This window comes from Schistocerca americana, chromosome 11, assembly GCF_021461395.2.
Source record: "Schistocerca americana isolate TAMUIC-IGC-003095 chromosome 11, iqSchAmer2.1, whole genome shotgun sequence".
NCBI lineage: Eukaryota > Metazoa > Arthropoda > Insecta > Orthoptera > Acrididae > Schistocerca > Schistocerca americana.
In genome coordinates, this window is record NC_060129.1 from 17,281,853 (window position 1) to 17,308,346 (window position 26,494).

A 26,494-nucleotide genomic window follows, 5' to 3' on the forward strand; every position below is an offset into this window, starting at 1 on the left:
TCAACTATAGTAGCAGTTCTCTGCTGTGACCATGCATTAACACTTCAGACTTATTGAGTTTCTCTGATGGTAGACTTTTATTCAACATTCTTATTACATATGTATCACACCCACCATTAGGTTATCTGATCATTTAACTTACACATGCTACAGCTTTGAACTTTTCTGCTAATTTGCCTGAAACACCTTTCGTGGTGGCACCCAACCAACAGCCTGCCCACACACACACACACACACACACACACACACACACACACACACACACACACACACACACACACACACACTTTCTACAAACCACTCATGAATACTAGCTTTGGAAAATTGCAAGTTACCATTGACCACGGCACTGCACACATCACAGAGGAGTAAGCTGGAATACCTATACAGAGTGGTTGACCCAGTGTCATCTCTCTTCCAGTCACTGTACTTGTCCTCAGAATGGTTGTATGGATCATATGTAATCAAAGATATTGTGAACCATTCAGATCACGTGGTGCACGAGCAGCAGCCGTTGGGTAATTTAATATTTAAGTGGATTTTGGATCCTGGCAAAATTCAGTCATGACTCATTTACAACTAAACATTAGGAGATGAGATGCTGATATGTATTAGTTTGTTTCTATTGTGTAATTTTGTCATTTTGCAACATGTGAGAGCATTACATTCCACTTAGCTAAGGACTGAACCAATGACATTACTTAAGAATCAATATCAATTAAGTACATGAAATAACATTTAATAAAACAACGATAATGTTACAGTTTCTTAAGGATATTAGTTTATTATGAGTATATTATCAGTTTTAATGTATCCTTCAATAACTTTGCAATTTTAACTTTTGTACTACAAACTGCAGATTATAGGAAAAATAATGAATCTTCTAAATATTATTGAGCTAAACCTCCTTTTGTATTGAATCCACATCCTAAAATTGACTTATCCTTGACCATTCTAGTACAATAGTTTATTCTGTGATGATAAGCTTAGGTTATGATTTTATTAGGTGCTGTTACACTCTTAATTTATGGGTATCTATTGTGTTTATGTAGACTCAGTTCTTTGCCTAGTTTTCCACACAACCACTGAAGATGTTCATTTTCTGCTTACATCTCGTGTACCAGACAAATGCTACATGAACCATCTTTAGCTCACACAAATAGATATTCAGTCCATATTGTGTACCTTTTGAAACACGTTACTACAAATTTTACTGTTTTTCTTAGACATTAATGATATGTATACTCGCCACACTTAGTAGTGTATTTTCAGATTCATCAGAATATAAGCCTATTGTCCAGAAACATGGCTTTTCTTTCCTTTCATTGGAAAATAATATTTAATACAATGGTATGTGGATGTTGCCTATTATGAGTAATCTATACAGCAGTTGTGGATGTCCCATCATGAGAAAGATGGAATAAAATGTAATCACATCACTACAAATTGTCACAGCTGAAGTGTAGCAAAACGGAACAGTGCCAATCACTTACTTATAACTATCTCCAGTTGTTACACGTGTAGTTGACATACTAACCCACTTTCACCAATAACAAACAGGTCGGAAATCAAAAATAAAAACAATCGTTCTGAAACTAAAAATAAAGCATGAATACAGATTTCCAAAGACGTCATGTTTATTTACACAAATTAAGGAAACTATCCACATTGAAAACAACTTTGAATGAAATGCAAGAAATATTTAGTACTCATGTTCTGAGCTCTCCCAAGTGTTGTTCTTGTGTATACGAATAACTGGAATCAAATTGTAAGACCTAATGTTTGTTTACCTATTTCATTTTGTGTATAACTTACATGGTATTGAATGCTGAAAAAATAATTAAGAGCTTTGGTGCATAACACCTATCTACATTATCTCTATCACGTACAGAGCTTAGTAAAACAAAAAAATTCGCAAAAAAATATAGCTATTGTGCACTGGTGTACATGGCAACCACGAACAATGAATTTATTAGATTACACATTTTAACATCCGACCCATTTGTGTAGAGATGCACTGGTGAGCAAAACTGTCATGAATACTGCCTGCAAGGAGTATGAATGCCCCATGTTGTATGCACATGATGCAATAAGCAGATTACAAGTATATAAGCAGACCAGAAATTAACATTGAATTGTTCTACCAATTAGATGGGTCACAGACATATAAATCCAATGACATAAGTGACTTTAGCAAAGGGCTGGTTACAGTGGGATTGTAGTTGGGAACAAGCACCTCAAAAGTGGTGAAGCTGGTAGGCTAGATCTATGCTACTTTTGTGAACATCTGTGGAAAGTGGCTTAAAGGTGATAAACTGATAAACTTATGAAAACATGTAATACACCTATCCATTACAAATCATGCAGGTCAGAGGCTTGCCTGCTCTGTGAAGCTTGACATGTGGCAATATGTCATATCTAATTAAAGAAAACAATGCTTGAGCAGCCATAGACGTTTTTGAACCCACAAATCAATGTATATTGTTGAACATGGGGCTCCACAAAAATGTTCAATTGCAACTGCAGTGGGCAAGGGATCATTGATGCTGGAATGAAGGTCAATGCTAATGTCAACTGCCAACTGTCAGGATATGTGACATTTCCTGTTACACCAGGTCAGTTGCAACATCCAGATATGCTATCATCTAGGCGAATGGCACTACGTGGTGGGCCCATTATGCTATGGGGACAGTCACTCAGGCTCCTTTGGGACATCTGGTAGTAATTGAAGGCATCATGAGAGTTGCCGACTATGTGGGTTATTGCTACTGCATAGATTCCTTCATGCCTGATATGCTCTCCCACGGTGAAGGCATCTTACAGCAGGATAACTGCCGATGACACATATGCAGAACGACTCTACAGTTGTGTTAGTAGTATGGTACCTAACATCTTGATCACACCATGTAGCTGATCTGAACGTGTGGAATGCAACTGGTACAACATACATCCAGAAACACATAAATGACATGCCAAGTCCATATCGTGTAGAACTGTCGAAGTATTGTGTTCCAAAGGTGGACAAACATGCTATTAAGCAGGTTGCTATATTTGTTGTTACTCTTACTAATACAGGATTAGTACTAACAGAACATAAATGTAAACTCTATTCATTTCACATACAGCAGATCTCTTGCGAAAACATACCTGACTAAAATAATTGTCATAATCATGTTTCTCCAGTGTTGAGTTTACTAGCCTTTGTGAAGGAAGTGCCATGAATATATTTTTGATGTCACTGTTTCTAAAATGCACAGTTACAAGTACTACATGATGACTATGTTTGGAATAATAAGCAGCAAGTCATCACCTATCCTTGGCCTTATACTGAATATTGCATGGTACTTATGATTCCTGACAAACAGGGATTTATCACAATACACAATTTTCTTTTCTCAAGAGCTATAGGAAAAAACAGCAGTGTTATTGACAAAAACACATTTGAGTCATGTTTCTCGAGTATTTAGTAATACAATTTCTTGACATCTCAAGCAGCAGATATGGATTTTTATATTGTCACATTATCTGTTACCACTCTATAGTACACATTGTTTCACAATTATACCATATTTGTATGTTATTTCACGGGCATTACAATTTATTCTCCCCTTGCTTCTTCCATTATTTTACACACCTTGAGGGCATCAACCAGGAAAACCTATTTACAAAAAACTAACACTTACTTGTAGTTTCTTTCTGATGTATCTTGAGAGTGCCCAACTGAGTGAAACTTTTGTCACTGGTATCACATTTGTGAGGTCCCCTTCCAATGTGTCCTAATGCATGTATCTTGAGATAAGCTGATCTAAGAATGATTTGCCACAAACATCACTTTTGTGAGGTCTCTTCCTGGCATGTATGATTCAGTGTCTTGAGATTGCCTGCTCTAGCAAAAGATCTCCCACGAATCTCACATTTGTGAGGTTTCTTTTCAGTGTGAATTAATACATGTTTCTTGAGATAACGTGTGAGGGCAAACGTTTTGTCACAAATCTCACATTTATGAGGTTTCTTTCCAGTGTGAAGTAATACATGTTTCTTGAGACCGTTTGAGAAAGCAAAAGATTTCCCACAAATCTCACATTTATGAGGTTTCTTTCCAGTGTGAGGAAATACATGTGTCTTGAGTTCCCATGAGAAAGCAAAAGATTTCCCACAAATCTCACATTTATGAGGTTTCTTTCCAGTGTGAAGTAACAAATGTTTCTTGAGACTGCTTGAGTAAGCAATAGATTTCCCACAAATCTCACATTTATGAGGTTTCTTCCCAGTGTGAATTAATTTGTGTGCCTTGAGATTGCTTGTCCTGGCAAAAGATTTCCCACAAATCTCGCATTTGTTGGATTTTTTTCCAGTGTGAATTAGTGAATGACTTCTGAGAGCGTCTGTCCTGGCAAAATATTTCCCACAAATCTGGCATTTGTGGGATTTATTTCCAGTGTGTATTAATTTATGTCTATTGAGAGAGCTTCTCCTGGGAAAAGATTGTCCACAAAGCTCACATTTATGAGGTTTCTTTCCAGTGTGAAGAACCATGTGTTTCTTGAGATGGCTTGGGAAAGCAAAAGATTTCCCACAAATCTTACATTTGTGAGGTTTTTTTCTAGTGTGAATTAATCCATGTTTCTTAAGATTGCCTGCACCAGCAAAAGATTTGCCACAAATATCACGTTTGTGGATTCTGTTTGCAGTAAGTAGATCACCCTGGGATCTGACATTAACAGTTGTAGATAGAGATCCATAATGATTTGTTTCCTCTGTATCATTTGTCATGTGTGTGTTACCTATGTCACTAGCAGCTTTCCACATTTCCTTGTATGAATTCAGCTCATTGTATTCTGCGATAGAAACTTCTGGCTCACTATCTGAGAAGATACTGCTTTGATGCTCTTCACTATAGCCATATTTTTCATGGTTTCCAGCAGTTAAGACATGATGATTCTCACTCATTCTCAAATGTTTTTTCAAACTAACATTACTGTGAAATACTTCACCACACCACTTACAAACATACGAAGGTGGTTGCATGCCATCAATGTGCATAAACACATGCTTTATGAATCTGTATTTTGAAGGAAAGCTCTGTTGGCAGAAATTACAGCTATATACATATAATTCCTTTTCCCTCGTACTACAGTTATATTGTGTGGCAACTGAGCAGTTCTTATCAACAGTCATATCTTTTGTATTGGTACCAAACTCATGTGTTGACTTCATGTCTATCACCAACTCATCCTGGACCACTCTATGGCGACTAGTTTCTTCACATGGTATGTCACAGCACCCACCAGCACACTGAGTCAATCTGAAGAGTAATGAGGATAATGTTAAATATTGATATACGTACAACAAAGAAATAATATTTAGGTGTCCATAAATCCAGTACTATAAGCGCGAATTCATAAAATTGCATAAGAAGTTACATATATAGTAACTGTTAGTGATTTAAAATTAAAATATTCCACCACAAGGAAGGAACTGATGAGGTAAAAATAATGATTAATCTGAGTCACTGCCAATTTGATTTGAAATTTTTAGATGGGAATTAAAATAATTCACTTGCAAGTGTTACAAGATCAAGACGCATCCAACACATGGCTAAGAAAAGGTAATATATACAGTGAGACTGAAGGATTCATGATTGCAATACAGGATCAAACAATAAACACCAGATATTACAGCAAGCATATTATTAAAGATCCCGATACCACAACAGATAAATGCAGACTTTGCGAACAATGAATAGAAACAGTAGATCACATCACAAGGGGATGTACAACACTAGCAAATACAGAATACCCCAGAAGACATGACAATGTAGCAAAAATAATACATCAACAACTTACCATACACATAAACTAATAAAACAACACATTCCCACATACAAGTATGCACCACAAAATGTACTGCAGAATGATGAATACAAATTATACTGGAACAGAACCATTATAACAGATAAAACACCACCACATAACAAACCTAACATCATACTCACCAATAAAAAGAAGAAATTAACACAACTAATCGAACTATCCATACCCAATACAACAAATATACAGAAGAAAACAGGAGAAAAAATTGAAAAATACATCCAACTGGCTGAGGAAGTCAAAGACATGTGGCATCAGGATAAAGTTGACATCATAGCAATTATACTATTAAGTACAGGAGTCATACCAAACAATATCCACCAGTACAACAACGCAATACAGCTACAACCAAATGTAGAAAACAGCTACATCCAGAAATCTGTAATTATTGATATATGTTCAATTACCCGAAAGTTCCTAAATGAAATATAATGTATACTGTATAGTTAAAAGGAAGGCATGCTTGATCAAGGTCGACGTCACTTTCCATTTTTAACCAGACATAACGTTTGAGACAGGAAAGAGAAATAATAATAATAATAATACAATTATAGCTATGATAGTAGTAGATGTCGTGAAAATATACTTACAGCAATGGATAAATAATTTGCTCACTTGTGACAAACATCAAAGGATAAGGATGCAAGTCATGCATCCAAAGTCCCTGTTGTGAGCCAGTTTAATTATTAATGCTGATGAACAGAGAAAATGAGCAAATAAGCTTCTAACGAACACTATATGCTTTCCTTGCAGCAAAGGTGAAGTCATTGCAGCAGCAGGCATCTGGTGTCAACAAAATGCTGTTCAATCAAACCTACGGTTTGAATACCAGTGGGTGTAAGCATGTCAGAGTGTGTAATATTGAATAGGGAGTTCTAATAAGTGGAATCAGTTGAAAACCATTGATTTAGTGATGACAAAATAATATTCTCGTTGGACGAATGACGTTGACCACGCAATATGTCAAAGTTAATTTCGGCCTTGTTCCACAGAAAAGTTTGCTCTCCCCTGCTGTTACCACGTGATCATACCATCTCTGTAGGGAGTCAGTTGATATAGTTAAAATATTTCACCACAGAAGGAGCACAGATCTACAGGAGCAGACTTTCAAGTTTAATGAAATGCAGTACAGGATGAGCTAATGTGTTGGCAAAGAAGGCAGTCACATATCCTCCAATTCTACAGCACATTGTGCACTTATCTACTGTCCATAGCTTGCCAAACTCTCCATTCATTGGAAACTATAATAGCTCGACTCCCTGATGCATTCTGTGCATTGACTGCAGTGGAAATGTATGATTCAACATTACCAGATGTGGGCACTGAATTACAATTGTTTATGTACCCATCTGTAAGTAAGAGTTTATAAAACCTCTCTATTTCAATGTAAATAAACAGTTACCACCATAACCAAGTGGAAGAAACAGTCTCACCACAAGGGTCTTTAAATGACCGGTCCTGCTATGATGAAGGTAGAAACCAGAAGAACAAGGCAAATGGATCATTACTTCCTGATATTAGAAATGCTTTGGTTATTGGGGCTTCATGCTGCGGAAAATAATCTAGTTTTTACACTGTTGACACATCCTGTGGGAGACCACTTAGAGCATGTATATATTTTTCAAAAATTCAGTTTCAGTCAAAATATCAGCTACTGCAGGAAATTTTGCATGGCGTTAAGGGAGTAACATACTGAACAGCCAGCAAAAGCAGCGACATTCTACCACCTGAAAATGTAAAACTAACACCATATTCATATTTGGCAACATCTCAGTGGAAAATCAGGATATCTGCAGGTATTTCTGATTTGCTCGCCACATGCAAGTCAACGTATTTTATTTCAGTGAGAAATACTTAAGCCTCCCAAAGCTATTTGTATGGGATACATCAATCTTATAACTTTCGAACAGGACTATCTAAATTTAAAGCATATTTTCAAAGTACATGTAGGAAATGACATGCCACTCAATAAATTTGTTACATGTGAGGATTGCTGGAGTAACTCTCAGTATAGCTTGCTGGTTACAGATAAAACTAGTAAATTGAATGAGAGTCAATAGAAACGGAACTTGAACAAATACCTTCAAAAAGGCAATGCACCAAAATGCACATGTGTCAGTATATTGTACACTATGTACAAATTTGAACATGTGTTGTACATTCATTCAGAGGATGCAAAGCACATGCATTTGACAAAAAAAAAATGGAGGCAGTCAACACTAAATTAAGGGAACTGAAGGTCTTGTCAAGGGAGGTGCTATGAATGTTGAGGTGTTGAATGCTCTAATACAGGAATGTGAACTGTGTGTCAACAAGAAATTAAAGATGTGTGTGTGTGAATTCCTATGGGACCAAACTGCTAGGGTCATCGGTCCCTAGACTTACAAACTACTTAAACTAACTTACGCTAAAGACAACACACACACCCATGCCCGAGGGAGGACTCGAACCTCCGGCGGGCAAGAAATTAAAGAAGTCGATGCAAAACTAACGTATGTGTGGAACAAGAATGTGATGGCTAAGGCACTTTACTCCCATCACCACCCATAGTCTCAAAGCACATTTAGATTGTAAATTGTCTCAAAAATGCCTTAGTATACAGCAGGATGTTGCCGAAAAAGTGTAATGCTAAAAATAGAGGTGTGGAAGGCAATGTGATAGAAGTTACTTTTGTGAAAGTTGGGTCAACTGCAACAAGACCAGCATCTCTCAGTAACATTTAAGCCAGGAACTGACAGGCTGGAAGAACTGTCATGCACTGTAGATATAAGCAGAAACAGGAGGAGGAGGAGGAGAAGTAGCAATGATGAGTTAAGACAACATATGGGGTCATCAGGACGAAACCATATTTGGTAGGTAAGCACTCAATATGCTTAACCAAGAAGGCCATAAGAATTGGGAACAAGGAATTTGAAAGATTGCCTAGGCTCTTACAGTTAATAATTCTGAAAATGTCAAATGTCAAAAATATACCCTGAAACTATAAAAACATGTAGTCCACTATTACGAATTACCAACACATGTAAAACCCCAAAAGGATGAATGGAAGTTTCATATAGTGACAAATACAGGATTTTAACTGTACCAGCAGTAGCAGCTCCACATAGTGCAGGTAAAATAACCGAAGTTTAGCCTGAAAGACTGAACAATCTACCTCTAGAGTATACAAATTATGGTAACTAAATGAAATCATAGCTCGATTACGACTGTTTACAACTTCAGCTGGTGAAGAGAATGCTGGTCACATGAGCAAAATATTATCAATCTTACCTGAGCTTTGAAAAATATGCATCGTCGAGTAATTGTGGAGGGAGTTGTTCATGAGCTTTACAGACCTGTATGCAGAATATTTCTGATAATACAAGGAATGGATTATGCGTGGCAGGCTGGTCTCAGATACGCAAGACTACTTAAAATGAAATAATGGTTTCAAGTACATTCTCATGGTCACAGACACACGTTCCAATTTTGCTTGGGCCTCACCTTTGAAAGTAAAGATAGGGAAGGAGGTTTGAGAGGTTTCTAAACAATTGTTGCAGACAGGACTAACTCGACTCCCAACAACCTTGAAGCATGTGATGGAAGTAAATTTTACAATAGGCATATCAAGGTAGAATTGGAATGATGTTGGATAAATCACTACTCAACATTCTCCCATTTGGAAACTAGCACTGCCAAATGGTTAAACTGGACAATCGAAAACCGAATGTGGAAGCAATGTAATCTTCTACGTATGTGCAAATGGCTGAACATACAGCCACAGATCATTGACAAGTATAATCGCATTATTCACCACAGAATTAAGAACAAACCTTATGAACTATGGGAAAGCTTTAAACCCGTTATGTTCCTCATAGAGCAGATCGTAAGATGTCGAGGGAACAGGGCTTTGATGAAATGGTTTAGTTTCTCATCGAAGCTCAACAGCTGGGTGAACAGTCGCAAATTGCTATGCAATACGAAAATCAAAGCTCAAACCATGCAGTAGTGTGGCACGAGTGATAGGAAATGTGTCAACAAATTTGGAGGTGGTATTCTCAAGAGTCTGCCATGCGAACTTTGTATTTCTGGATACAATGTCTGTGGAGCTGGAACAAAATTGAAATAGCACCTAGATTATGGCGATAAGGGCTTTAACACATTGGAAAATGTGTGCAAGAGCACATCATCATCACCTACACTACAAATAAAGATCACCATACTGCACACCAAATACTCATTGATAAGGCTGCGCAGGTATGTCAAGGGACGGATATTCATATAGGACAACCTATTCCCGCATATGATGTTGATAAGGCAATGTTTGCTCGAACTTAAATTGGGTACTGGACTAACCTTCAAGCAATACTGAATACAACTCACTATATGCTAAAGATGAAGAAAAACCGATGCGATATTTACAGAATTGGTGACAGTAGCAAAAGGTGCCTTGAGGCAGAAACATGGAAGGAAATGATGGGTTAAAACGCCCAGGTTCCTACCAATACCAAAGACATCTGGTGAAGTAATTCAGGTTCTGATTCCTACATTTGCTGGGCTGTCAGCCACTGGTTTCATTAGCTAGGAGAGCTGAAATATTTCAAGCAGTACAGAATGCCCAAAAAAGGGAAAAGTAATTACAAGCAACTAAAAGGTGTAATATGGCCATGGAGGCCGTCACTATAGGTAAAGGCCTGTATTTACAATACGGAAAATTGCTTGGGTTGTACATTAAAAAAAACTTCCACAGCAATGGTACTGGAAAGAAGGATTAAAAACATAGATCTGCTTAAACTCATCAGAAAATTTTAAAACACAAGATTTTACAGTGTGTTTATGTAGGATACTTTGCATGAGACAATGTGGAAATCCACAAAAGGTGGAACTGTAAATTTAGATGTTGTTCGGGGTATGAAGCTCTTGGTGATTTAAGGCCACCTGAAGAATTGTGTTGTCACTTCACCAAAAGGAATCAGCTGTTGTACAATGTTTGGTGCTACCATGACTTCAGTTCATACCTCTGAGGATATTTCTGAATGATATTTTTTCTGAAAATTGCTGAAAAACAAGCAGTATGCAAACCTCTGCATCATTTGAAGCTTTGATGTACTGACTTTCACTCTAATCCTAATTGGTCTAAATTTAAAGCAAACTACTTTCCTCCAATACACGAGCAGGGGGCAGTGACGTACAGCGTTGACTGGCTGGAAACACACGAAAGCATACCTAATGTCACTGAATTTAGGAGACAGGTTGATGTAGAACTGAAACTGATTGTAAAATCCTTGATGAAAAGGGAGATGAGATACCTGGTGGGAGAGTCCACATGGTTAATGGGGACAGCAAAGGCAATGATACAACGGGCATTCAGGCATCATGTTTTCCTGCATAAGTGTGTGTGTGTGACAAATCCAAACCATATAAACCTTGAGACAACTTTGTCTTTCAAAATTTCCTCTAGTAAATGTGGCAGATGGCCGCTGAAGCCCCAGATGTATGGACTACAGAGGATACCAGCCCTCCAGCAGATGTATCACGATGATGGTTCAAAATGTGGAGAGCACATCTCCGCAAGCAAACCACATTGCTGCATGCCTCAGTCCACCAGGGAACAGAACATGCTACAGTAAACATGAAGTGCATGGTATGGAACATACTTCGGCGGTAGGGATAACGTTTGGAAGATACTTTAAGTGGTCATCACAGCTGTGTAAATGTAGTGAGGGAGGGGTAAAGCCTGCAGTTGGCCTTGGAAAGCTGCTAATTGGATTTGCACTCAGGTGAGTTAGTAGTCGGCGAATGGATAGCACACAGAAAGTGATCACTTGAGTATGTATCAGAGGGAATGGGTCATTCAACATGATGAGCGAGCTGGACAGTGCAGAATGAGAGGTCCAAATGGTAATAAATGTGCATGGAATCTGAAAGGAACGTGGGTGCTCCAGTGCTAAGAGATTCAGGAAGTCAGCTAAGAGGGAACCTCTTGGACAGGTCCTCCCAGAGCACCAAAGCAGATGGTGTGCATTAAAGTCGCCCAGCAGCAAAAAGGCGTGAGGGAGCTGATCAATGAGCTGGAGTACGTCCAACTTAGTAACAGCAAATGAAAGAGGGGTGTACAAGTTATGAAGAGGAAAGGTGAAATGAGGGAGGAAAATGTAGACGGCAACAGCTAGCAGTCGAGTGTTCAATGAGATGGATGACCAGCATGGCTCCCCATGAGGTGGAATGCTGTCCTTGGGGGAAGATCACAGAGGACCAGAAGGAAACATGAGAGATCAAAGGGGTTGTGAGGACAATTTTTTTTTCTTGGAAGCAGAAAACAAGTGGACACTGCAATTCCAAGAGCAACTGTGACTCCTCCTTGTTAGATCTAATGCCACGAATGTTCCACTGGAGAAGAGTCATAATGGGGAATGGGGATTGGGGAGGAGCGAACACAGGATGGTTAGTCACCTAGGTGGCTGCTGAGTGCCAGCCTTCAAAAATCCACTACTACAGGGGGCAGATGCTGCAGAATACTGTTCCATGAGGTCTACAAACATATTAGCTTCCCCCCTGGGTCAGCCTGTGAATTCCATGGCAGAAAACCAGTAAGCAGTGGGCACCAGCAAAATGGAGGTCAGCCGGGTGAGGGTATATGTGGCAACACCACTGAAGAAGATCTCTAAGTCAGGGAAGGAGAAAACCGTTCGTTTCTGTTTGATTTCTTAGAACTTTCTAGTTGGCAGATGAAGACTATGGTTTTAACTGTAGAAAGTCTTTGCAGGAGTACAGCTTTTATCCTTTCAGCCTGACAGTTGTGTAGCAGGTGATTTCGCTACCAGGGGCAAAGATCTGAAGGCCTGTTGCACAGCTGTAGGAGACGGCGGTGCTACTGTGACCTGGGTGATTTCACTACTGCAATACTGAACTTGAGGTTGCAAGTCTGGGTGGGCATATTCTCCGTTATGCATGGCATAGCAAAATTGGTACTGTAAATGCCAGATGGTAAAATGCATGGATTTTGACTAGCTAACAACTGCAAGTTAAAGTGTGGGGTTTGATGTCCTTCACTCAGATCTCATGGATGGTTCAATCATTAAGACCCATTGGACATTCATGGGATTACGGTTGATACAGCAGAGAGGAGGCAAACAGCTGCCCTCATGAACATCTTTGCTGAGAGTAACGCATTTGGCTATGTTTTGACAGGATACATGTTTTATTATAATGTTGAAACTTGTAAGAGCTCATCTGGTTTGGAGTGCATGGTTGGACCGTGATGACTTCATAGCCTGCCTTAATCCGTGAGGCAATCACTACTTGAGCAGACGGTAGAAAGAGTGCATGTGGGCATTAAGTTCGCATCCATCTTCTTCATTACTCAATGGGTCACAGTGATGCCATGATTAGAGAGGTAAGTGTGGATTTCTCCCTCAGTGAGGCCATCTAGCATCAGAATGTAAAGAACACCATGTGAAGATTTCAGTGAACGATGGTCCTCAACACAAATAGGATAACTCTGGAGGAGTAATGCTGTAAGCAATTGTTGGGCTTGGAAATCACAATACGTCTTCAGAAGCAAAGTTGTATTACATAAATGACAAAAGAATTTCACAGGGTCTGCAACTGCTACAGCAACTTTCAGAATGTATGCATTAACAATAGAAAAGGACTGACCACCTCTGGTACATGATACTGTGAGGACATTTAGTAGACACGAACTACGATGGTGATTGAGTCATTGCTAAATAATAAGCCATGATTGCCAACATCTCCAATGGTATGCTCCTTCCAATTGGGGGTCCCCTCAAAGGAGGATTCACCCACCATAAATGACTTCACTCCTCAGGTCACACCTCCCAAACTCCTGACAGAGGGATCAATTGGCATTTGGGAAGGTAACAGCTTAGGCAGTCACCCCTGTCTGGGCCTGACCTGTATCAGAGGGTATGTGTGAACCCTACCTGTTGATGCAGAGCTGGGAATTAATCATTACCTTCTCACCTGTAATGTGTTTAATGAATGGGTCAGCCTTCAGGGAACACCGGGACAAAGGAGAAACAAAGAGAATCAGGATTCACCAGTTAAGTCTTCACAACCTTACTGAAACTGGCACCAGCTACTTACGGTTCTTCTTGATGGTGGCCCATAAACTGTCACCACTAAAAGCTTGTGTGTTTCCTGAGCACCACTGTGGTACAGCATTGAAAGAGCTGTTCAACACTATATGCATTAATCTGAAAGATTGGGAATCAGCTCCAATTTTTGGATATATAGCCACTCACCCTTTCTTCTTACTTGTTCTACTGCAGTATGACATTAGCTTGTGTCCATCAAGATGAATCTGTTGAATTTCAGTGATTTTCATGTGGTGATGTGCATTAAGCACACCACAGCTGCTGACATATCATCTGAACTTTTATTTTCCTGTACAGATATTAGATATTTGCTCTATTTATCTAGGAACAGTCACATAATGGTTGTTGCAGAGAACAACATTACTGACCATACTGCATTGTAATGAAGTTGCTTATCGGTAATATTGAATAATTACAGTAGTGCATTTTATTCCTTAAGTACTTTCACAAGTAATAAAAATTTATATTTCTCAAAATGTTCTGCAGTGAATTATGAAAACGTACCTTGTACTATCAGATGCATATCCTGTTGAGGTTTCCACCTGAAATATTTGAAGAAATGGCCTGTGACTTACAACTGATGAGACAGTAAATAAATATAATTCTATTAATGCCCACCAACATGTGAGTGGTCCAAAAAATGCTTTAAGTGAGGCTTGAAAATATCATTAAAGAGGACATGATAAATAGTTGCAGTTAATGAAACAGAATGTTAGTAAGAATTCACTCTCCATTTTCTCACTTTGTCTTCAGTACTGTAAATATCTACACAAGCCAGTAATTCGGTTGTAGCCATACTTCCTACTAGACACTTCACAAAGAAAATTGACCACAAACATCTTTAATCTGACATGCACCTACTACTTGTGTAAAATTTTCGTTCACTTTTCTTTTATTATGAAAAGTGACAGATGAATCTATCATCGCAAGTGACACAATTGGGCCTTTGTTCACTGGGCAGTCCAGACCAACTTGCAGAGATGAGGAGTGACTTCTAAACCCAACCATAAGTTCACTCCCAGAACTACATACACGCTTTGACCATTAAATATACAAACACTAATAAATATTGGCAGACTCAAAATACTTTCAGACATTGTAAATGGACAACAAGTTAAAATTGGCATTATAAAATAGCATGTTCACAGATGAAAAAATACCACATTCAGAGAACTATAGATTTTTCACAAAGAACACAGGGAAGAAAGTCATGAAACTACTCCAGAACTAGGCTCTGCATTCATAAATGGCAAATCTATTTTGCAGTCAGTACCAAATTTTTCATTACCTCCAGAAAGACTCTCTCCCTGCAATAATTCAACATTTAGATGAGAAGTACACAATAATTAATGGTCATGTACCAATAAATCAGGGTAACAAGAACAATGCAGAAAGCAAAACAGTCCTGAGAACAATGTTGAGAAGAATCTGATGAAGTGCTAGAGGAATACATAAAAATTTTATTAAATTTTTATCCTCAGACTGGCACAGGGTGGAGATGAGAACATTTTCTGCCTCAACTGCTATTAACTGTATTTATTCACAACTGGAATTTTGACATATGCCATTCTCCAGTGACATCTTACTACAAGCTACATCGAAGTTATTAAATGTCACACCTAGTGCTTGGGGAGTGGATATTAAGACGTGCAGTATGACATGACTGAAATAAATTAGTACATGAAGTACTACCATTGTCTGGACATACAGATTACGAAGAGTCCTATCTTGTAATGAATATGGAATTTGTGAACATGGTTAACACTAGGAAAGTAGTACCTCAAAAGGATTCAGATGTCACACTGGACTACCACTTGAGAACTGTACAGCTGCCAAATTAATTTTGAATACATACATTCCATAACCGTCCACGGAGAAAATGTTTCCATTTATGTCTGCCTGACTGTGGATGTAAGAAAAAAGGAAAAATGGTAAGAAAAAGACATTTAGCTAAATTGTTGGCAGATAACACCCCACCCACATACACCAGTATAAAGATATGAGGTCAACAATAATATGATTTGAGAATATCAGATAGCTTATGTTCCAACAACAAAGCACAATTCCAAAAAGGTGATGATTTCCAGAGTTGGACAAAGATACCTGTTGAAATTGACTATTATCACCGAATCATAAAAGTAATTTTCCTGGCCTGTAATAACAGATAGCCATGTTCACAGAAGATTAAAAGAAATTCCACAAAAAGTTCGAGGAGAAAACAACACTAACAATTACAAAATAGGAGATTTATCAGAGATAGCTTAGGACAGGATGGTCCTCTGAAGGGCAAATCGATAAAGGACTGAAGGAGCAAAATACTATTGGAATACATCTGTAAACCTTAGAAGGCTTATGACTATGAAGCAAGACTGCTTTTATTCAAAATCCTTACAGAATCTGTAATACAGAAGACAACACAAATCATCTTAAAGAACTACAGCCTCATTTGAGACAAGAACAGACCTTAGCCAAGGCAAAGGACTAACGCCATTCTTCTTTCAGACCATACTAGAAAAGTGAACATTCAACTGATGGAGCAGTTGTCAGAATCCAATACCAGAAGTTGAATACTGGGTGTCAAAATTGTCTGTTCAACTTTTGTACATAATTAAGCAATACTCATGGAGTAGAGAAAGCACAAAACAAAGAGAGAGAAAAACAGTAGGAAAAGCGTGACTACTTGTCTACTCTGGTAAGAAGCAGTAGTGGGTAACAACAGGACTGCAATATCCCAATCAAATAGTAAGTATGGGAGTATCAGGGGAAGACAAATTTAAGGATCTATGAGAAGTCATGTAGCCAAATGGTGGGGAAAATGGAGCCACAAAAGGTAGACTATGAAAGATGGTCTTTGCATTTCTGTTAAGAAAAGATGTTTACAGTAAAAATTCTTTCTCCAAAATTACAGAACCTCAGACTTGCAAGGCAGTCATTTGGCCAGGATACACATCTGCATCACAAACACTAATTTTGGAATCAACAAACGATAGTGAAAATTATGAAAAACGGAAAGATATTAGGAAACAGGACACCAGTACAATCATTTAAATTCAGGAACAACAAAGAAGTATAGATAAATATGTAGGAAAATAACTGGAGACAAAATTTGGCAAAGAAGGCTAATGAATTTTATCATACTAAAAAGAAAAACTGTGCAACAGTACTAAAAACTTAAGAAAAGAACTCAATGGCTTACAGAACTGCACCAAGACCTACCAGAAACCAGTATAAATAAGCAAGAAATTTAAAACCAAATACAGAAACAGAATTGAGTTGATAAATTCACCACAGCAAAATAGTTCCGAAAAGACAAGACAGAAACTGGATGTCAATTGAGTGGAAACAAGAAAGCGTACAGATGAAAGAGTAGCATAAAGAAATGTAAAGCCTTAGCTGGCCTGTAGCTGAGAAGGAAAAAAAAAATATTGTTCCACATTTCTAGTACCATCTCAATAAAGCGCAGCAATTGTATATGTACTGCAAACACATTACAGCAAGGAGGTCAAAGAGTCTCTGCAAATATGCAGGGAACAGTATTTGGAGTGTTTTGTTATGCTACAGCAGTGCTCAGAAATGTTTTGCAGTTGTGTTATGCTGTCAGTACTGTTTGCATGCAGTCAAAAGAGAGCAACATGTATGTGTCACTCCATCAAGAGCTTCATGCTGCTGGGGTTACATATCTAGTGAAAGAGCAAGATCATACAACAATGTAAGTATGTATTTCTTTAGCTCAAAGTATGTAGCTTGCCTTGATGGTATGGTATTCATTAACTACTATGACTCATGTATTCATTCAGTGGTCGTTTACCTGTAGAGAACTAAAAGTATAGCAAAACGAAACACTTGCTTGATGTGAGACAAGCTGTTTTGCATGACTTCAAGATTGGGAGGTAGCAATTTAGCACTGCTAGAGACTATGGCATACCACAACTACTAAGAAGTGTGCAGTCAGCGGCCAGAATAGGAAATAACAGTAACCAGTAAGCCAAGGTCAGGTCATCCTTGAAGAGCAATGAGGAAGGGCAGAATGATTTGTAAGCAATCAGCTGCTGCTCCAAGTGAAAAACATCTCAACAAGTCAGGGATAATAGGAAGCAACATAATGGATTGAGCCAATGCACATCTACTGTAAAAAGTCACTAAGTAACAGATGATTTACATGATAAATGACATAAACCCACTCATAAATTCAAAAAATAAGGACAGGATAGAGTTTGCAAGGAAACCTCGAACTTGGAATGCCAAAGATAAGTCTAAGATATCATGGAAAAACAAAAATTAATTTAACATATTTATTTTCTGATGGTGTCCAGTGTACTGGATGATTCAGTAAGAATTGGCACCAAGAATAACTCTGGAAGTATGGTAGGAGTTGAAAAGTTTGTGGGAAAAAAGTTGCATGATAGAACAGGGGCCATAATATGGTGGTTTTTTTGTTGCTTCAGAGATATAAAGGTCAACCTTTTTTTTTTTAATGGGATGCTATAGTTTGCTACACATTTTCTGATAGCGGCTATGGAGACAAATCCAATGATGAGTAACAGTAAGGGCTTTGAAGGTCAATGAAGGTGGCATTAACATCCATTTACAGAAGGTGTTCAAAGTGATGATCATTGGTATCAATGTAGTGCTGCGATTCTCTTATCATGGATTCAGTGGTATTCCGTATCACCTTGGCACATATTGAAGCACATGCGCTGAAAATTATCTCTCGCGAATCTTCAGGTGTAGTTGGAACGTCTTTATAAACAATGTCTTTTATGAATACCCACAAGAAATAATCCAAAGGCATCAAATCCGGCAAACCAGCTAGCCACGAAATCACCTCCATGTCCAATGATTTGGGAATTCTCTCTGCAACTCACTTCTAGCCATCAGCGAAAAATATGCCAGACACCCATTGTATTGATACCACATTCTGTTCCTTGTTCCTAAAAGTATTTCTTCCAATAACAGGCCTAATGTTTCTTGCAGGAAATTGGTGTACTTCCTACTATTAAGACTGCCTTTGATGAAATAGGAACCTTTAATTATGTCTTCCAGAATCCCACACTATACCATCACTGACCACAGTTTTTGGTGTGTAACTTGCAGCAATGAACATGGATTTTCAGTTGCCAAATAATCCATATTATGCAAATTAGTATTTCCATGGCTCACGAATGAAGCCTCGCCACTAAATAAATTAATAAATGTTTCCTCCCTCAATCTGAGCTTGAGCCATCAGCAGAATTTAATGCGATGCATACAATACGTACCAGTTAATTCTTGGTGAAGCCTGATATTGCATGGATGATATTTATGGTCATGCAGAACATGAACAACAGTACTCTGGCTCATCCCAAATTCCCTTGCAATTTGATGCAAACTAGCGCTAGAATCTCTAACCGCAGTACAACAGTACCAGCTCTCACTGAATTTTGTTGGTCTTCTCTGTAAATGAAAAGCATATCGAAATTCTTCAAAGGACTACATCATTCACATTCACTTTATTTGATGAGACTAGTCTTTCTGTTCCTGTTAGTGTTGTATTGCAAAACTTGTCAAATGGCGTTTACACATCAATGACACATTAGATGGATATGGCCTATTTGACGGATATTTACTATTTGCACGAGTTATGAGAGAGAATTGTGTGCTTCGATAAGTGCCAATGTGATAAGGAATACCACTCAATGCATGATAAGATGGTTGCAGCATGGCATTGAATGGTCATCACTTCGAACATCATCTGTAAGTGGACGTTCGTGCCACCTTCTTGACCTCCTTTGACCTTCACAGACCTTACTGTAATGCACGATTTGATTCCTCTTGATGACCGCTATCAGAAAATGAGTACTAAACTATAGCATCCCATTAAAAAAAAGAAAAAGAAAAACTAAGTTGACCTTCATATCTGATGCAAACCCATCTAGCAACAAAACACCAACATCATATTATGGCCCCCGTTGTCCCATGTAACATTTGTCCCACAAACTTTTCAGCTACTCTAATACTTTCGCAGTTATTCTAGGTGGCAATAGTTACTTGCCCTATATACATAACAAAAAAGCTGAAGGGGAAAACAAGGATGAGGTATAGGTCACTAAGCTTGGTAGTAGAAGTGTCATGGTGTGGGGATATTTCCTGTAGTCACATTTTAGAAAAGAATATGATTCCATGTAGGAAAAAGAATATGTCACATAATTGCATATTTCAGCAGGTCAATGATTCAAAACACACCTCTGATTATTTTCTAAAAAATTCCTTTCAGACCAAAAACGAACTTGTTGAGTGCTAAGCCATAGCCTGGATCTAAATCCAACTGATTGACACTGAACGTTTCTCATTTAACATTGAAACAGAAACAAATATACATTTAATATTTTGCTCCTGTGAACTATGTTCCTCCCAAGCCAAGAGAAATGCCAATAACCTGCTATCCATTGGGAATACTTTTCTGTGAGAATAAGCTGATGACTGTAAGGCAGTATTTAAATTCACATTCATACAACTTTTGCACTATTATCTTTTAGGAATTTTAGGACTTTTCCAAGGTCAGTGCCATGATAGCAAGTAGAATTTTGGTCACAGATTTAAATATACTCATAAACTTACTGACGAGCAAAAGATGAATGTGGTCAAAATAAGTGAGGAACAGCAATAAACAAAGGATTCAACAAATCAAATATTCTAACTCTGCTGACTGTTCTCTCAAAAAATCACATTCATAGCCAACTGCTAATTTGTCACTTTCCAGCTATAAAATATTATTCACAAATATTACATAGAAAAAACACTAAAATTGAATTCAACGCTACTATATCAAATTATGCATCTCAACTTCAGGAGTTAAATATAGCTCTGACTAGTTTTTCATTAATAAATTTTCATAAACACTGATTACAATAACGCTAAATTGTACTACTGGTAAGCCATAACTGCCACAAGCATAAAAAATACATCAAACTGTACAGTGAATACATATTTTGCCTGGAACTCAACTGGATCCAGGGTATTTGACTAAAACTTCTCAATTTGACCAGAGCTAAATATACTCCACACTTCCATACACAAAAAGACAGTATATTTTACACTCTTTATCCTTAGTGAATGTGTCTTAAGTACTTTTTTGACAAATTAACTATTATGCAGTGTGATCAAGATATGTCCACTTCAACTGGTTGTAATTCAAACTTGGTATGTGCTACACAGTAACCTAAAGCACCATGTAAATGAGCAGGAAATTACGATCTCACCTGATATGACACATTTGTCTGTATAGAAATATTTCCTTGTATTTACTTACTGTAACAGTTGCATATGATGGCAGTTAATCATGTTTTCACTGATATTTAATGTAATATTTATCTAAGAATATTTCGTAAGGTTCTAAAGTGACCAGCATGTGGAGGTGCTTATCTCAAGCCAGGCTTCACAAAATCCTCACTAGAGTACCAAGTAATCCAGAAGGTATATTGAGGAAGGAGGAGGAGGAGAATATACAAAGACAGCACATGAGACACTGGAACTGCTCCACAAAACTTACTTTCCTCAATATGCTCTGGCTGATAATGTAGATCAGAACATGATCCCTAAAAGACAGTGGTTCTCAGGCACTCAAAGACAGGATGGGGAACCGGCCAAGGAGTGTGTCAATTTCAGTAAAATCCAATGTGCAGTGGGAACATTCTAAGTGGTCAAGTTACCTGCCCCAGATGGAATCTTTCCAGCTCTCTTGAAACAAGCAGAAGAGAATCTTATGAGTCCTCAGCAGGTTATTCAGGGTTAGCCTAGTAGTGGGAGTCATTCCCAATACCTGGAGGGCAGTGAAGGTTGTCTTTATTCCAAATTCAGGGAGAACTGATCATACCAAGGCCAAGGATATGAGACAAATCGGTCTGGTTAATGTACATGTTGGGGAAATGAGGCTAAATAGGGCTCCTCTACATACACACCAACACACATTTCAACCAGGTAAACCATGTGAGACCACTCTCCGTCAATTTGCTGGGAGGGTGGAGAAAGCACTTTGCTTTCAAGAAACAGCGCTCTGCATCTTCCAGGACATCGAGGGGGCTTTTAGTAATTCAACCTTCGATCCCATGGTAAGGGCAGCAGAGGTACATGATCTACTGACCACTATATCTGGGTGAACTAGGGCCACACTTAGTGGAAGGAGGGTAGAGGCCACAATGATGAATGAAATGATGGTAATGAACGCCACTAGAGGTTGTCCACCAGGAGGATTTTTGTCCACTATATTGTGGAATCTAGTGGTGAATGAACTCATTTAGGAACTAAATTCCAGTCAATGTTTTTACCAAGGATAATCAGATGACCTTGTCATTGTAATACTTGGCACAAGGAGTGCTTGACATTGTGCAAGATTGGTGCATTAAACAGGACCTAAGGGTTAATCCTAAGAAGACTGTTGTATCAGTCACAAAGAATCATATCCAATACTCAAGTCGGAATGTAAAGCTTTTCAATGAAACCCTACCTGTGAAGAGGACAGTGAAATATCTAAGGGTAAGTAACATGAATCCCTCACATTAAGATCATCTGCTCCAAGGCGAATTGTACACTAGTGAGTACCAACAGGGCTTATCGCAAAAACTGGGTCCTAAGACCCTGAGGTATGCACTGGATATACATCATGATGGTTTGACTTAGGATCTCCTACGGGGCCGTATTGTCATGGAAGAAGGTAGAACATCAGGTTGCAGCTAAGTATCTTGCTAAGGTGCAGAGACTGGCCTGGTTAGCCATAACACACACTAAAATAGTGAGTGAGGCAAATAGGGGAATGGCTGGGGAAATGCCGGCCGACTGTATAACAACTCCTTACTGCTTCAACAAGCCTTACAATATAGTAAATGGAAGTAGGGAGCAGTGGGAAAAACCAGTTCGACACCATATGGATAGAAATCAGACCAAGGTGCTGGGGTTGTGGTGTATGGGATTCAGCTAAGAGTGGAGGGCATCATCTCTCTAGGAAAACTGGCCTTGGTATTCCAAGCTGAAATTGCTGAAATCAGGGTGTGTGTGGAGGAGAATATACATAGGAGCTACAAGGACTGTAGCCACTATATCTATTCAGCCAGGCAGCCTTGAAATCATTGGCAGCTCTTGCAAGTAGATCTACGATTATTGTAGTATGTCACAGAGCTCTGGTGGAGCTAGGGGAAGCAATAGGGTAAACCTAATGTGGGTCACTGGCCACTCAGGGACTGGTGGCAATGAACAAGCCGAAAGACTGGCCAGGATGGGGGCAAAGACTCCACTCATTGGACTCTAACCTGTCCTTACAATCACCATGACTATGATCAAACTAGAACTACAGAACTGGCTTACAAGACAGTACATAGAATACTGGACCAAGGTCTATAAGCAAAACATGGTAAGGTAATGTTGCCAAAGCCATGTTTTAAAAGAAGCTCTATAATCCTAGAGCTTGAATGGGAAAGAGATTAAACTTAAGATTGGGCTGATGACCAGCCATGAGAATTTCAAAAAACACCTACATACCATGGGCACAACGGAAGAAGACCCTAAATGTAGCATCTGTGACGGGAGTGAAGAAACTGCATCACACCTAATCATCGAATGCATGTCACTGCACAGCAAGAGAGAGAAATTTTGGGGCAACTAGAAGTGGAGAAATTGTGTCTAACAAAGAACTGGTAAAGGGACTCCTTGCACTATCTAAGGACACTGGTTGGCTTTACTAGATACACAGGGAGCAATACCACACAAACTATTTTAGTGCAGGCAGAGTCAGGTTACACCAAAGCTGATATAGTTTCCCTGTCAAAATCAAACCAAATCAATCATCCTTCGTGAATTTGTGTTTAGGTATTTTTTTGACAAATTAACTATTATGCAGTGAGATCAAGATGAGTCCAGTTCAATTGGTCGTAATTCAAACTTGGTATGTGCTACATAGTAACCTAAAGCACCAAGTACATGAGCATAAAATTATGATCTCATCTGATATGACATACTTGTCTGTACAGAAATATTTACTTGGATTTGCTTATTTTTAACAGTTGCATATGATGGCAGTGTATCATGTTTTCACTGATATATAACGCAAAATTAATCTTAGAATGTTTGGTAAGCCTCAAAGTGAACAGCATGGGAAGGTTCTTATTTCAAGTTGTTTAGTTTCAACAAAAACAATGTACTTTTAATCACTGTTATTTCAATTTACTTTTGTAAAATGCTTTGAAGCTGACTAGCATTGTATGGTTTCTTGAGGTTTTAAATAAGCAGTGCTGCTGTGCCTCATGGTTTCTTTGGTAATATATTTGTGTTTCTCACAGTCTGGGCTGGTGAACAGTTTCTGTTAAGTCTGCGTAGGTTTTGACAGCAGTTGAACTGAAGCCTCTGGGCAGTCAACCAGTTGTGTCACTTCAGTTCTCTAAAATTGTATGGACAATATGACTTTGAGCAAAACTTGAGGATTTTCACATTTTCTCATTGTTTTATCTTTTTGTGACTGAAGAACTTTCACTTTGTGCAACTGATAGTTCTGTTTTGTGCTGAACTTTGATCAGACAGTGACACAGCATGAAAGATGAACTTATATTGACCCAAAGTTGGAACTTAGATTTTAGTTCTGATTTCAAAGTAGCCTATGTACTGGAGAATCTGTCAAATATTCTTAATTATTCACATAATTAAATTGCATTATATTCAGTCTGAAGAGTTCAACCTTGCTATGTGAACCTATAAAATTCAATTTAATGATTTTAAGTATGGCTATTTCTACTTTTGTGTCTTACATTGACAGTATACAACATTCAGTTTAACTTTGCCACTGTGTTTATATTTCCTTGTTTAGTTTTCATTGCATTTAAATTCCATTTAAACAACTTGCTTAAGTTTTGCAATATATGCCCAACTTCATACTTTTAGCATCATAGGACCAATTTCATAACATTAACATTACATATCTTGAATAAAATTTCTCATTAAGGAGTAAGCTCTCAGTCTCAGTAGCTGGACTGAAATCATCATCAATGACCCTACTGGCACACAAACTCAAGGTAACAGATACAAGGCCAAAAAATTCAATTTGATCTTCCAATGTTATTTTACCATGGAATATTGTAATGGAGTTCCTCCTTTCAGTACCAGCATAAACATCAAAATGACAGATTTTGAGATGATCAACAACTGTTGATTTTCTACTAAGTAACCACTTAATAGAAAAAAGGCATCTGGACCATATGAGATGGCTGTACAATACCGCTCATATTAAAATGAACTTGTTCCTTCTCTAACAGCAGCATATCGTAAGTCTCTGAGCCCATGAAAGTGTCCTAGTTACTGGAAGAAGGCACCAATCAATCACATTCTCTATGTGTCACCTGACAGATGCACATAATCATAGCAAAATAAAGCACGTGCACAAATAATGCAGTAGGGCACATTTCGGAGTTTTTAGGAAATCAACAAAAAACATTAATAATAATGTTATAGCAGATATGTGTTGTTTGAAGATGCCGACTGTTGAAAATACCTGCTTGTGCTTTTTAAAATTGCACTAAGGGTCGGTTTTAGAAAATAAATAAATATTGTAACAGAAAAACAGTGTATAGCAACTGATATACAGCATTACTGCAGATCAAACAGATTTTTATTGTAAACTGATTACTTTGGTCTTAAAATAATAGAACATGAGTTTGTTATCAAGTTGAGACCCAAAGCTGGCACATTACCAGATGGTAGACAATGTTTTTATAAAATGCCTGTATTTTGATTCCATGTATTTCGTCACGTCCAATAGATCACTTTTCTGCTCCTTACAAGTTTCAGTACCCATTGTAGAGCAACCAAAAAGCAAAACACAACAGAATTTCTTTTACTTCATGTTCACACCCATGTTTCAAAATGAAATGTCTTCCACATGGATGAAGCATCCTTATGCCTCAAGGCATAACTTCAACCAGAGTACACCAGTAATTTTCAAAGCATGTGGTGTTTTGATAACCAGCTCCACAGATCCTATGCCCTTGAAGTCTTCCATCATCTCCTGAATGGTCAGTTTTGAAGGTTCTACAGAGGCCTAAGCTATGACATGCTTCCATTCTAAAGGAGCCATAACTTTTGATGCTTTCTTTTCTCAATCACTGCAAAGTTCCTGTCACAATGTAGGAAACTAATCCTCTAACATAAAAACCTTTTGTTTTTCTACATAGTACTTGCAGTTGACCAGATAGAAATGAAGTGCTAAAATTCTCCAGTTATTGTTCTGCCCAACATGGTGGTCAGGCCATATAATTAGTTTGCATTCCATACCTTCTTCAAGCATAACAAATTTAATCAGACCAGAAACTATTTTGCTGAACCAAATCTTGCATCAGATCCATCCCCTAAATTTACTGTGTTAGTTAAGTACCAAAGTCACGAACCATGAAATTATATGATGTCAGCTGTCTCTGGCACAATACCATGGAATGTGCCAATGTATGACAAAGTAACACCTGTTGTACGTCAACACATGTAACATACATATTGTTGTTCTTTTGTAGCCAT

The 26,494-nt window shown here is 38.2% G+C and overlaps 1 protein-coding gene across 16 annotated transcripts in view; it reads right to left on the reverse strand.

The window, feature by feature from the left end:
* Window positions 1–1,619: 1,619 nt before the first annotated feature.
* The window catches only part of LOC124553717 (zinc finger protein 708-like), a 117,913-nt gene continuing 93,038 nt past the window's right edge, over window positions 1,620–26,494 (reverse strand). For all 16 annotated transcript variants that reach the window (XM_047127635.1, XM_047127624.1, XM_047127631.1 and 13 more), the window contains 2 exons: window positions 14,474–14,511; window positions 1,620–5,305 (listed from right to left, as the gene is read on the reverse strand). In XM_047127635.1, coding sequence (XP_046983591.1) covers window positions 3,829–5,305; window positions 14,474–14,511 — 1,515 coding nt within the window. In that variant the 3' untranslated portion in view covers window positions 1,620–3,828. The remainder of the gene's footprint in view (window positions 5,306–14,473; window positions 14,512–26,494) is intronic.